The sequence below is a fragment of the Austrofundulus limnaeus genome, unplaced genomic scaffold (genome assembly GCF_001266775.1).
Source record: "Austrofundulus limnaeus strain Quisiro unplaced genomic scaffold, Austrofundulus_limnaeus-1.0 Scaffold86, whole genome shotgun sequence".
Lineage (NCBI taxonomy): Eukaryota > Metazoa > Chordata > Actinopteri > Cyprinodontiformes > Rivulidae > Austrofundulus > Austrofundulus limnaeus.
The window spans coordinates 1,500,212-1,514,865 of record NW_013952488.1 but is presented as its reverse complement, the minus strand read 5'-3'; the positions used below and the strand labels follow the sequence as shown (position 1 = coordinate 1,514,865).

The 14,654-nt window shown below is 40.4% G+C and overlaps 1 protein-coding gene across 1 annotated transcript in view; it reads right to left on the bottom strand.

Annotated features, from left to right (window-relative positions):
• The window catches only part of nbas (NBAS subunit of NRZ tethering complex), a gene marked incomplete in the record, with an annotated part of 224,076 nt that overhangs the window by 176,476 nt on the left and 32,946 nt on the right, over positions 1–14,654 (bottom strand). Inside the window, 4 exon segments of the mRNA XM_014011983.1 lie at positions 3,919–4,056; positions 4,190–4,341; positions 5,263–5,388; positions 14,121–14,393. Coding sequence (XP_013867437.1) covers positions 3,919–4,056; positions 4,190–4,341; positions 5,263–5,388; positions 14,121–14,393 — 689 coding nt within the window.

Here is a 14,654-nt window from a genome sequence, read left to right as displayed (position 1 = left end):
CCTGAGGAGGACCTCGTGTTCAAACTGACGTGCAGCTGTGATTTATAAAGGAAAGATGCGCAGAAACGTGCATTCGCATGGTTTTATAAATCTTAATTTTTTTTGGCGTACGCCATTTCCGCCTTTTGGCCGTACGTTCACTTTTAGTATGGTTTCCACGCAATCCTTTATAAATGAGACCCCAGGACTCTGTAGTCTACACTCATCTACAGGCCAGGACTCTGTAGTCTACACTCATCTACAGGCCAGGACTCTGCAGTCTACACTCATCTACAGGCCAGTGGTCACTCTTTCCGTGATGAAGATATTCTCATCCTTGACAGGGAGGAACATTTGTTTGAGAGAATAAAGGAAGATATTTTTGTGAAGAGAAACTGCTCGTCGTTAAACAGGGGTGGAGGCCTCCATGTCTAATTGTCCCCTTCTTACAATGCAGTTATTGTGAGTATGACTCGGTCCTCTGTGAACAATAGGTGACTGTCAGGATACTAACAATCAGTCGTTAGACTGATGGTCCTTTTGCATGTGAACAACCAGCTTTGATTGTCATTGTTAAGTTTGTTGATCCTCCATGTAAAAGCACTRCTTACCTGCAACTCTTCAGAAGTCTCTTGGAGAAGAGACATTGTAAAGAGATGTCACAGAGATCAGTAAAAAAGAACAAAATGGAGCGGTTTCAGTCTCTCCTGAAATAGACTGATCAATAAAGAGCTACAATGACGTCCTCTATGGCTTATTTTCTTCTCTTGTTTTAMCGCAAAACTAAAAGTAATTACATTTTATTTCATGGTGCGGACACCCAGCAGGATCAAAGATGCATTCAGTGTGACGGTCAGTAGTTAAATGYTGTCCTTATTTACACAAAACTGCATCACGCCCCACAGAAAGCACATGTGCCTCTATGTTATCTGAGCAGACGTGATCGATACCGAGSCATTTCTGTAATGGTCCTGTAGTTAAAAAGAAATTAAGAGAATTATGATCTGACTCGGGCCTCCAGCTGCAGGCCTGCAGTCAACTTGTTAGATCCATTAGTGAGGGGAGGAGGCACAGACACATAAACACATTTAGACGACACATGTCAGTTGCCTAAAAGACACTCTAACTTAAAGAGAGGTAAAGCAGAAAAATGGACGTGTCTAAAGAAATAAATTCACAGGGAGCTTAATGCAATGGGCTTTTTTAATGTTTATAAATTATCGATTTCTTTTACAGCCTCTTAAAACACTGTTCCTAACTTCCATCTTTTCTTTATCTACACTGGACTACAGGTCTGCTATAAAGCTTGKTTTTATTACATGGTGAATGAGCCACAGAAAATCACAAAGGGAMGAAAAACAAATAAACAGCAAAATGAAGGGCAGCCATTATAAGGACTTACTATTACAGACTTTAAGATGTTCCTAATTCAAACATGCTTTGAAGGTTCACCAGCTACTATAAGCACCTGTTGTGAGAAAATACAAGGACTTCCACAATCGAGCAACTCCAGATTGAAAAAGCTGTACGCACAGTGCACACAGTATGAATGTGCATTTTAAAAGTGCGTTGTTCGTTTATTACATTTTGTACCTCGAACACGTGCGCGTAACGGGCATGAAATCGCATTAACAGTGTTTCAGGATACACCGACATGTGAATTTGCATTTATGAGAGGTGATTAGTGATCACTAAAGGGTGTTTCATTAGTCTTTCTCTGGGCACTTGACAACAAAGGAATAAATTACCTCCAGCTGATTACCCACTAATCTCCACCAGTGTTTTTTTTTTAGTCTTTTTCTCCCTCATCCTCATTAACATCCCTGACTTTGTGATCCCATCCCTAGTGTGCCACCTAATCAAACTATTAGTGGTAAATCTGGAAGCCCTGTATTACTCTTGATTTCATTTTCTGCACCTTAAACACTTTAACTAAAATGTATCATTTTTTGTCTATCAGTTGATGCCAACATTTTTTATTTATTTATTTATTTATTTATTTATTTATTTGCACAAGGCAAAGATCAGCCAACCAGGCATATCCCACTGGTTAGGGTCAGGTTTCCCTTTATTTGGGGATTTCCCCCCCCCACCCCCTCAACAAATGCTTCTCTCTTTTCTTCCAAGTCAAGTGAATAAATACAAAAAAAAATCAACAGTTTTGTGAAAAAGGAGCAACATGATGTAAAATAATTACACCAATGGTGTTTTATTAACTTCCAACCAGAAACCAAAGCAGGGCCCTGGATGCCAATTAAGCTCGTTTCCAGCAGCTACTCACCAGCCAAACAGATCCTCTCCTACAGTCTGTGCTTTCAGAAAACGCAGAGCGCATCTGTTTGATTTAGGATTAGATGCCAGAATATGGGAAAACAGACCTAATTTGTTCTGTTTTTCTCCAATATTCCCAGTAGTGGAAAAATAAATCTCAGGAGCAGTGCAATCACTTCCTGTGTATATGGAGTTTAAGGTGTCTGAAAACCCAAACTGCAACTGTAATCTAATTTTCTTGGATGCTCTGCAGCTGCTGGTGTTGAATGAACAAACCAATTCCAATTAATTTTATTTTTAGTCATCCTGTATATCTTGTTTAAACATCTTGTACATGTGTTTGTTATTTGCACGTCACACACTGTCGTAGCTCTGCACTCTCACACTTCTGAGTTCCACTTTTCTTGTTTTTCAACATAATGTTAATAACTAAACAAAATCCATTTTGATATTTAAAAATTGATTCATAAACTTTCATTTATCTGATGCAATACACCTAAAATTTGACTAAGACTCTCCACACATTTTTATGCTGAAGTAACTGCATAATGTATAAGTGACGGCAATGTGGAGAATTATAAAACAGCTTTTTCAACTAAAAATGTTTTGAGACCAACATTATTTTAAAATGGCAACCATCTCCTGTGACCTCGACCAAACAAAGCCTAGCTGTAAATTAGTCAAAATATTTAAATCTTAATTATTTCTTGAAACTAAGTCCATTCAAAAAGCTATATTCAATAAGCATTACTATTAAATAAACTGTTTCACATAACACCACTTCAAAGATCTAAACTATCGCTTTAGGCACACGTGTCAAACTCAAGACATATGGGCCAAATGTGGACCGCCACAACATTTTATGTGGCCCATGAGAACTTTGAAGATATTTTACCAGCAATGTCTTAAAATAAGAACAAGCTGTTTTAAAAAAAATAGAAATGACCATAAACTACATCTCCCATTATGCATGTTGATAATTTTACTTACTAAATGACAGCATCCCACCACTAGTTGATGGCAATTTTCGCAGTGTAAAACCTCCATTTCACAGCATTTTCACCGGCTACTTTTGCTGTGGCCCAGTTGTACTGGGAAATGGGGAATTCCCCACTTTAAAGTTGTAAATTTAAATTAGCACACTCCCTTCAGTGGCAATTCCCTGTCCAAGAGTGAAAGAGATCAAAATTCAAGACCAAAGCTCAGCAGTAAGTAAAACTCTTACTTTTACTTTTATTAGTATTTCTGTATTATTTATTTCACATTTAGTCAGTTGTACACATACTTTTCAGTGTTTAAAACACTGTTTCTATGCACAAAATACCAAGTAGAGCTCAGTTAGTGTTTGTTAGCGCTGCTCGTCCATAAAAATGAGACGAGGAACATGACATTTAGTTAAAGTTAAACACAAAAGGTCAAAGTTAATTACAACTGTTTCTTCAAGGGTGACCCTAATGCTCATGTGGCCCTCAGTAAAAATGAGTTTGACACCACTGCTTTAAGGTATTTGAAAGTCTTGCGTACGGTAACTCTGCTGTTGGTTATTTAACCTAGACTTGCCTTCAAAAAAAAAAGAGACATCTTTGGCATTTCAGTCACTACACTTTCATCAGGTTGGTGGTCTCTCAAGAAACTTTGATGTTACCAACAATTTGACTGAATCAGTACCTTGTGAAGTCAACCTTGGCCAGAAGCTTTCGTCTCTTCTGTGCCGCCTCCTCTTTTTTCATCTCTAGCTCTTCATCACCTGACAAAGTGTCTTCATAAGGCTGGTCATCGATGTCCACATCACCTGGCATGATGAACCTGAACAATTCAAATTAAAAGCATTACCAACAAAATTCTGCCAGTTATTGGACAGGTAAGGCACAAAAGGCTGCTTGTTACTTAAAGATTTGTTCATCCCAGATGGTGGGGTGTGTGTGTGAACATGTCCCACCTGCCACCRTCTTCATTATGCCCAATGGCTATCAGGGCCTCAAGGTCGGTTCCCTTCAGACCGTACTCCAACAGCTCTTTGGCAGCATCAACATTCTCTGGTACTCGCTCCACACATTCATGCAACACCCAGGAGCGCTTGCGGATTTTGCTCTAGAAGAGTTTGAAGAAACAGAAGGAAATTAGAAAATAAAGGGTGTGATAATGTTCTATAAATGGTAAAAAATCATGCCTAAAACTGAATAGGGAGGTTTTTAGTGCATTTCAGTTTGTGTTKACACATTAAAGGCTGCGTGTTGAAGGGGACAGTCAATTTATGTGGTATGTATTGTCAACAATGCATGTTCACATGCAACGATAAAATTTGTGCTCCGAATTTGACGCATCACATGAGATACACCCAAATGGAGGAGCGGGCATCTAGCACCCGGGGAGCAGTGAGGGTTTAGGTGTCTTGCTCAAGGACACCATAGCATGTGGGAATAGCMGGGAATTAGGGGTGCACCARTTGCAGTTTTCTGGCTGATCACTGATCTTTAAAAAGTCTGAGCTTCTGATTTCGATATTTTAAATAACTGACACTGTCAGGTGTTAAAAGGTCACCTTCAATGTTCCAGTCTTATTTTATTAAAAACATTGAAGAATACCCTTGAAACAATACAAACTTGTTTTAACTGGATATTCAATAGTGCTCACAGAAGAGCAAAAAGGGAACGGTGGCTGATTTTCAGACCTGGAGTTAGATGAGAAGCCGTTCTTTTCCACAAACTGTTGGTYKAACTCWGATCTTCCAAAATTAAGGAAATCRGTGCACCCCTACAGCGAATCAAACCTGTGACTTTCTTGCCCCAAGACGCCCCAWTTTTCATTATTAGACAAGCTGTACATTTACTTAACATTGTATCAAGTTGTCCCATGAAAAAAATATAATAAAATATTTACAAAAATGTGAGGAGGGGGTCATCATTTTTGTGATATACTGTATTTACTTTGTACTTTTACCAAACAATTGATAAACTGATCAACAACCATAAACCTGATTTTAATCTTCGCATCAGTCTTCCTCAAACTTACCAGATAATCTTGTATTGAGGCAATACTGACTGGACTTTTCCTCCACTGTCTCTGATAGACAAGGTCAGAGTCCAGATCATAGGCCTGGGCAAGAGATAGTGCTTCGCCATATTCTTCATTGTCAATCTATAAGGGAAATAAAAGAGCGCACACATAAATGAAGTCAACAAGCAAGCCTTTTTTATTTGCGCTGTGAAACAGCTTCACTGACAGAAATGTTAACTATGAGGGAATAATAATATGGTGTTTCTGATACAAATGTGTGCAAAATGAAAACTGCCGACGGAGAGTGGTTACCATTCAGAAAACCAACAAAAGATGTTTGTTCAGATGCAAAGCTGGTARAAAGGGTTCATACAACAAAATTTATACTCAAAAGATTGAGAAAAAATTAAAAGAGCAGATTTCAGTCTGATAAACTTTGAAATGAACGAGAACTGCGTTTGAGAAAAAGAGTGGAACTAAATGTATAACAGGATTTTTGACGAGAGTAAACCTAACAGGAAACTCACCAAAAGAATCAGAAGCAAGACATCAGTCACTGAATTATTACACACAGCATCAGTGTTATGCTATTAAACCAATACCAAACCCTATCAGCCAACATCCCACAAGCAGATGTCAACACACACAGCAGGTGTCTAAAACGACATGGCAGCCCCAGCATGCTTACAGACTCACAACGAACTGACATAATGACATTTAATCAGCTATGGTTGCCTTATTTAACACTTTAATGTGGTGGTTTTAGCAATCAGAACTATGTAAAATCTGTATACATGTTATAATGAGCACAATGATCACATTTAACAACAAAAATATGACAATATTATGATACGATGCAATATGATGCAATACAATACTTTCATTGCATTACAGTGCACAATATAATTTACCATCTTCTTCAATTAAAATACCATTTGGCAAATTTACAAAACATAAGAATAAATCAACCGTATGGCACACTGAACTGTACAAAAAATTCAGTGTAGGCTCAGTCAACCCAAAGATTTGCTAAGTCATTAACATTTCTCCGAGTTGCCAATAAAAATGACTGTAACATATATAACTTCCTTACAGCTTCTATATTCAGCTTCTTGCGTTTTTATCTCTTGGTAAAGATTAGAGAAACTAACAGAGGCAGGACTCCCTGTTGATATAGTCATTAATATTCATATTCCGTTTAACAAAAGGTTTCTGTCATACCGCTGCCTTACCAAACTGTTTAATCAAGCAGCAAAAAGTGACAACTCATTTTATGCCGTCTCACTTAATATATGCGTAAGCACCTGTATATGCAAGCATGCTGGCCGGCAGTAACACTAAGTATCCCTCTGTCTCTCACTGTGTGGGAGTACAAAGCAACACATTAGCCAGACGCTGATTCCTGGAGGCCAGTAAGATCTCCACGCAGTTAAACCTCACGTAGGAGGACATCAAAAAAAGCACTTCCATCGGTCTCTAGATTCAGCTAATACAGCTGTCAGTAGCCTTGCCAGTGTGCTACTCAAGCAGCCGAAGTTTCACAGCCAAGTGCATCATCAAACTCTTCACTGTGTGAGAAGGCTGGCTAAAGGAAATAACCCACTTGACCAGAACCCACTTGTTCTTGTAAATACCCAGTGAATTTCACTACATAATCTAAGTGAGGTAAAAACCTCAGGGGAGAGATCGGCTTCCTTCGGTTTCTGAGACTGAACAAAAGTCAAATTATAGAAATGTCACGTTGTGTTAACACTGAAGACTTCAAACTGACACAGGTTCAAAGACTAACTATTAGGGGTGTACCACTACACAAATTATTTGTATTACTATTTTTCAGTTTATCAAAATGTCTATTTATTAATTATGTGTGAAGCAGCTATTGACTTTAAAACTAATTTCCACAAGGACACGGATAGTGGTTTTTGTTTGTTTTACTGTGATATTGAAGGGATCACAAATGTTTGTTAAACCGAAAATCAGAACAAATTTGAAGGACAGATGCACTTCAGTAAAAGGTATGACTATGGAATAATCTGTAAAATGACGATGAAAGCATTGGATCAGTGAATTACTTTAATAAAACAATCAAAGAAAAAATGTTAAAGAATATGAAATTGTTTAATTTGTATTAAGCATTGTTTGAGTTGAATTTTTTTTATTTGGTTTATCATTGTTTGAAATATACATATACAGTATATAAACACATTTTTTAAAATGGCAGATATAAGAATTTTTTTCTTCTTCTATTGCCTTTCATTTTGTTTTATTTGTATTGTTTTATTGTGTGAAATATTTGTTTGTTTTTTAATGACATGAATCAATGAATTAAACAAATATATCATATAATTTGGTACATATCTTGGTTCGTCAGTCAATACAGGTTTAAGATAAGTTTGGCACAACCGAAAAAAAAAAAAGAAAAGAAAAATGGCCCTTTCTGGAGGCTCTAAAGAAGTAGGCCAGGGCTATTCAACTAATTTGGACAGAGGGCCACAGTTACTCAAAGCCAACAGCTCAGGGGCCGGACATCTGAGAGTGGGGCGGGGCTGGTGTTTATTATTATTTTTATTTTTTTGGTGTGGGAGGTGAGAGTTGCCTTATAATGCTATATAATGTAGGGTCTGTCAACGGGAAACTTTACGATAAAATAAATAAATAATATCATACAATTTCTTTATTAAATTTATAAAAAAAAATACATGTCATGGAAAATACAAGGAAATGAACTACATCTCTTAAATACGAAAACGAAAAAAAAACATGTTAAGCACTCACGCCTAGCATCTCAGCTTTATGAGTGCTACTCATTCATTGGTAGACCTTAGAGTTCTAAGTAAACAGAATTTTGTTAAAGACCAGAGGGCATTTCAAAACATATGAATTATTATTACATACATCCACCTCTCACTTTTTACTGCTGCCATTAATCATTGCAAAAACTTCAACACTTCCAGGTCTTAAAGACCCTGTTTGTAATTTACACATTAGTAATGATTCATGCTTTGCTTTGGTGCAGAGTGCCTTAGATAGTATCTTCCCATAGCTTACTCCTGTTAGCAATTAGCAAATAAAAACTAATGCATTCTTCATTTTATTTAATGCACTGGACAGTTCCATTCCAAACGATGTACTGTTCCAACACTACTGAATACACGTAAATATAAGCACACTGAGAAGCCCCTCCTCCTTTTTAGTTCCACACCTACATGAAGGTGAACAACAACAAAACAAGCCCAGCAGATAAGCAGCATCAGCAGTTGGGGAAGCGCCGYCGGTCCCAAGTGTAACAACGAGATAATAATGATGTATTACTTTGTAACTCTCACTGTTAGGCTTGATGGTGATGACTGATGGCATCTAATGATGATGACAATAATGATGAAGAAGGCAGCAGATGACAGGTCATAAAAATGACTGATGAACCAACGCTGAAACACAGGACTGTGGAGAGCAGATACCACTCTCACTGCGCCCCGTGATGGAGCTTGTTGTCGTCTTTGCTGCAGTTTGTAGCACGCAGCCCCAACAGCCATATTTCTATACAGCAATTAGCATTTCAGAGAATCCTCCCCCCCATGAGACTGAAAAATAGCCTTAAAGCAAATGGAGCATCTTGCTTGGTTTCATTTCCCCTCAGTAGATCTTTGGAATGGCGCCAACAAAACAATAGCCTTTCCCCTGAGCCGAGACGGGATTTATTTAGTCAGAAAACATTTTTGCTGATCAGCCCATTACAATTCAGTCAATGACCAAACAGACGCATGTTGCTTTCTTCAATAGCTGTTAAATTAAGTGACAGAAAGAAATGAAGAGTTTCAGAGTAAATGTGGCATCTTCCATGGGAAAACAAACACTCTTTATAATGATTACTGGTTTCAGACTGAGATCCACAACCCTCGTGCATTTGTTTTAAAATGATAAAGGCTGAGCAGAAGAGATTAGAGCTATAAAAAAGCATCTCTCAAATAATGAAGCAATATTCAGTTCAACAAAAATGAATTTGTAACACTGTGTCAAGCTGAAGGGAATTGTTGTCTGGACTGCTGAGCTATAAAAAAATAAATAAAACATTCAAACCCAAACATGAAGGCATTCCAGCATGAACACGGATGGCAGCTTTTCACAAGAGCATGTTGTTGTGTGAGCTGCTATGAATTAGTAAACAGGAACAGGAACACCACAGATGCTGTCTCTCTTTCAGAGTTTAAACACAACTGTAGCAAAGGGACAAAAAATAATTAAAAAAATTGTAAAGTCATAAAATAGCTTTTTTTCTACAAACATGTCACACAAGTTATAGAAAAGCTAAATGTATTTGCTTATAATAACAGACTGAGGCTTAACAAGGCACACTGATAATAGTGAAACATTGATTTTGTTTTAATTAGACATAATAATATTAAGGATACACTAACAAAATACAAGTATTGGTCTAATATCCTGTACTCGGAGACAATCAATAAAAATGAAAAAAGGAAATAGGAAAATGACCCTTGGCATCTACTGTAATCACAAACACCAGTCTGGGTACATTTAAAGTCCAGAAAAAAATTTAACATCCACAATTTAACATATAAACATAACACCCAGGAAATACAGATAAACCAATGGAAAGATCAGGGACAACTGACCATAGAGCACCCATCCATCCCTTGGACCCTGAGAACAATTGGCTGTAGGTTTTCGACTGGTCTTTTCCGATCAGAAAGACCAAAATTAACTTGGTACAACGAAGGCTAGCTAGGAATGCAGCCTGTGAATACTGTCACCAAATCCAGAACATGGATCATATTTTAAGTCCTTAAGTCTGGTACATGCTGTATAACATCTGCAGACCCCTATTAGGTCAAAAAAAGAAAAAAGACATGACTGTCTTTCTGGTGTGACACAATATGATGATGATCACGTACTCATACTCAAAGTATTTCAATAAAATATTAAAGGGGCAATATTATGTGTTTCTCAGGCATATATTTAAATACTATACCACAATAAAGTATCTATGTCACCTTTACTTGATATTAAAATGCTGTTTTTATGTTTAAATAGAAAATAAACTTATCTTCTCATCACTTCCTCTTCTAAACGCCTTGAAATTGGCCTCTGTCTCTTTAAGAACCACCTTCCGCTTCTGTTCCGCCCATTTTGGTGCGTGTGGGGGGGGGGGCATGATGCAGCTTACTTGGCATCTGAAAATACATTTCCTCAAAGGTATTTTGAATCTGAAAGGAGCTCACTGAGTGAGAAGTAGTGTTAGGAGCTCAGCAGACCGTTTCAGTTTCACTTTCAGTTTCACCAGTTGTTTGCTTTGTTGCTGCTGAGAGCCTGCAGGAGTCATGAGCGGGGTGTGTAGGGTGGGAGATGTGGATGTGTGCTCCGTGATGAGGAAGCTCAGATTGGAGACACAGCCCAGAGGCGGAGATGTCCCAAAAGGCATTTCTAGTCCCAACCTGTCGTTTTTGTTCCCCTGCCTGGCTGCCTCAGGACACCACAGGATTTCTCAAACATGCGTTAATGAGTCAAAGTAAGACTTTGGGCATGTTTTTGATGAGAAGATAACATTATAGCATGCTATAAAACTCAAAAAAGTTGATTTTACATGATATAGCCCCTTTAAGAAGCTAACAATGTTAGCCATGTAGAGGAAAGTTTTGTTGTTGTGGTTTGTTTTATTTGGGTGTGTTGATCTACTATCCCCACAAGTTGGTGTAACATATAGCACCATGAAGTTTATTCATTTTATTAACTTTACTTAACCAAGTAAATCCCAATGAGACCCCAGATCTCTGGGCAGGTGAATGTTTTTTTTCCAGAGTACCTGGAGAAAACCACAAGATCAGCCCAGGGTTTGAACCCAGGACATTATTGCTGTGAGGCAACAGTGCTAACCACTATGATATGTTCAAAATGATTACTGTATAAGAAGTGAAATAGCATTTGGTAATGGCACTCAATATCAGAATGTTCTCTGGATAAAAATATGATGTTGGTTCATTCCTAATTAATATATTTATGGAGCACTCAATAACTCAAATAACACACTCATCAAAAGTGTACAAAGGTATCTCAAAAGGGCTGGGTGATAACACAATAAGTGATCAATATTACTAAAAAAATATGGCAGATAGAATGTTGATAGTTTCACTGAACTCTGATCCAGAACCGCATGGCATTCTGGGGGGGCATAGGCACAGGAAAATATTTAGCCACTCAACTTCTCATGGCCCAAGGTTAGTGGCATCAATGACCTCACTCACTCTTTGGTAAGCTAGTAACAACCTGCTGAGTAACATGTGCAGCAGCAGTTTCATGTTTCACCACTGTGCCTTATAACTGCTTAAAAATAAAAAAAGAACAACGTGGAGTGAAAGGAAAAATGAGTGCAACAGCTCGAGAGGAAATTGTGGATAAAACATCAACGTCAAACAACTAAAGAGTATCAGAAGCCTTTTGGTACAATTCACAATTCAATTTCGTACAGGAGTTTCTGGATTATTTTTGTTCCTAGACTAACTTTACACATTACAGCCACATTAAATAAGTATATTTTAAGATATATGAACATTAAAACAGTTTCAATTTTCAAAAAGCAAACACCAAAGTTTTTACACCTCACATATGAAAGTTAGCTTTCTAAAGAGAAATTCTCACTTTGAGATTCAGTATGAAGAAAACTTGCTGGGGAACGGTGGCCTCTGTGGGCGGCGGGCCAGCTATGGGGCCGGGGTCGGGTTTTGGGGGTCTGGGTGGCTCTGGGGGGTGGGGTGTTGGTCCCAGTTTCTGGTGGCATTCGGGGCTCCGTCCGTCCAAGGTCTGGGGTTCTGTGGGCTTGGCGTTTTGCCTGGACGGAGAGGTATTTGGGCTGCTCTTCCTGGGTGGGTTTTGGGGAATGGGAGGGCTTACTGGGGCCAGCGGGGGGAGCTGACTCCCTGTGGGAGCACTTTGCTCCTTCAGATTATTCTCCCCATCCCTCACCACACACCTCCATCCTCTTCACTTTCAACTTCACCCATGTAGGTTTTTTTTTTTTTTGGGGGCACAGTTGTGTTATAAGAGCAACAATATTACATTTCTATTTGCCATTACCACCTGGGCCCCTAATTTTATTGTACATCTTAGACATTCACTCATAACATTTTCTTGACATTCACATAGAGGAACTTATGGTGGGCACTCATGGCTATAGGTGGCCGGATGGCACCACTCTCGCCTCCTGTGCCTGTGCCCACCCCCAAGGTTTGCATGTARACACTTAGGGTTTTGGGTTAGAGTAGTGGTGGAGGGGAAACTGGCACCACGCCAGCCTCTGCCTCTTCTTCTTTCCCTTTTTAATTGCTTTATAGAACAACACGCACCAACAGTACATCTGGGGGTGGGGGGTGGGTGACAGGGTCTTTACTCCCAAGGCTTTACTCAAAAGGCTTCTGATATGGCAGTTCCCCGACTGCCATTTGGGGAGGGGGTCCTGAAGAAGGGCGGGCCGCCGGATGCGGTCCTGGGCTGTGGGTGGGCTCGGGGCTTGGATGGTTGCCAGGGCCGGGGCTGGCTCTCCATCCTCCCTGGTGCTGCTTGGTCTCCTGAGGTGTGGCTCTTGGTTTCTGTGGATGGCCCGCTGGCCGGGGTGGCTGCCGGGTTCCGGGAGGTGATCGGCTGGGGGGGTGCACTTGGCCGTTGGCAGTGTGGTGGGGTGRTCATGGGCATGGCTTCTCTGCGGCGGGGGGCTGGCCGGGCGTCCTGGTGCGGCCCGGGCCGGGCCTTGGCTATCTGCTCCTCTCTACCTCAGAATGATTGGGTCTACCTCCTGGGTTYGGGTGTGTCCTGCCTCCAATAGGGGGTGGGTACATGTCCTGGACCTGGGGGATATAGAGTGTGTATCGGGGGTATGAGTGGAATGTGGCGTCCTTGTATGTCTTTGACTGAGTGGGGGTGAGGATGAGGGTGGGATGGTGCAATTGTGTATGTTTGGGTATTTGTCAGGCTAGGGTCTGGGCTGCCCCCCCTGCTGGTTTATCTGGGGGCCTGCTGCTACTCGGCCCCCCGGTGGGGTGTGCGGCTGGCCGCCGGCGTGCTGGGGGTTCCCGGGGTCTGGGGCTGGGTGCTGGGGTGTGTGCCGGCATGGCCTGGTGACTACCTGCTGGGGTTCGGGGCCTCTGGCCCTTTCGGGCTTTGGCCTGGAGGGGGTGCGCCCTGGGGGCCCGGACCTCTGTGCCCTTTCCTGGATCTGTTCTGGTATGGCGGGTGCCTGTGGGGCCCATAAGTTTGTCGCTGCTGGCCCCGGAGGCTGTGCGTGTGGTCGCTGGGGGGGACTCACCCAGTTCTCCCCTATGGTCTGATCTGGGGGGTGGGTGGGCGGATCTTCCCATGCGGGTGCCCCTTGGGGCTCTGCGCTCGGGATCCCTCTCGGGCCCTTGGGCTCTGGTCTTCCCTATGTCTGCCTCGTGTCTTGGGGGTTGGGTCTCCGATCCTCCACAGTCACTATTAAATATTCCATTGGAGAAATCTTGTATATACACACATGTTCACAACCAAGGTATGTGTATATATTTATATACACATCCATGTATTTAGCCATTTATTTTTCAGGCGAGCAGACAGATGTTGGGTGTGTGGTCCTGTGTTTTCTTGGTGTATATTTAATATACTTCTAATCTCTATTTCAATCTTTCTAATTACTTCTCTCTTTGTTTTCCCTCTTTCTCTATTTTCTCTTTGCTTAAAATAAATAAATAAATAAATCACTGATGATGAAGAAATTAAGAAACTAATATTAAGGTTTTTTTCTACTGAAGTGATTTTAAAAAAGTATGAAGAAAACTTTCAACACCATTTGATGTTGACTTGATGTGGGTTTTTTTAATAACAACTAAAAATACCTTTCTCTGATACAGCTCCTCTGGTGTGGTGGACCTCAAACTGACCAAGCGGTGGTTCTTAATAACGGTGCGCGGGCGCTTGCGTGGCGGTGCGAAGCGCTCCATCTCCGTCACGTAATACAAGCCCTGCTTGACGTAGCCAAAGTAGCGAGCTTTGGCTGAAGACTCTTCGTCCGAGTCGGAGTCTCCATCGTCTCCCTCCTCGTCCTCACTGGCTCCACCGCTGAGGTTGCTTTCCAGGCAAACACGCTTCTGGGCCAACCTCACCTCACACTGGTAAACGRGAAGAAAACGACACCACAGTTTAAGAGGGTGACATGTACACTGCTTGTACAGAAAAAGAAAGTGCTCTATTTCTTTAATAAAACATCTGTTTACATTATAGTTTTTGACAACATAATGCATTTCCTTTATTATAATTTTGCTACTTGAGAACAGTTCAGATAGTTTAGTTTAGTATAGTTTAGTTTAGTTTACTCTAGTTTGGTTTAGTTTAGTTTAGTTTAGTTCAAACATATATGGAAAATAAAACAA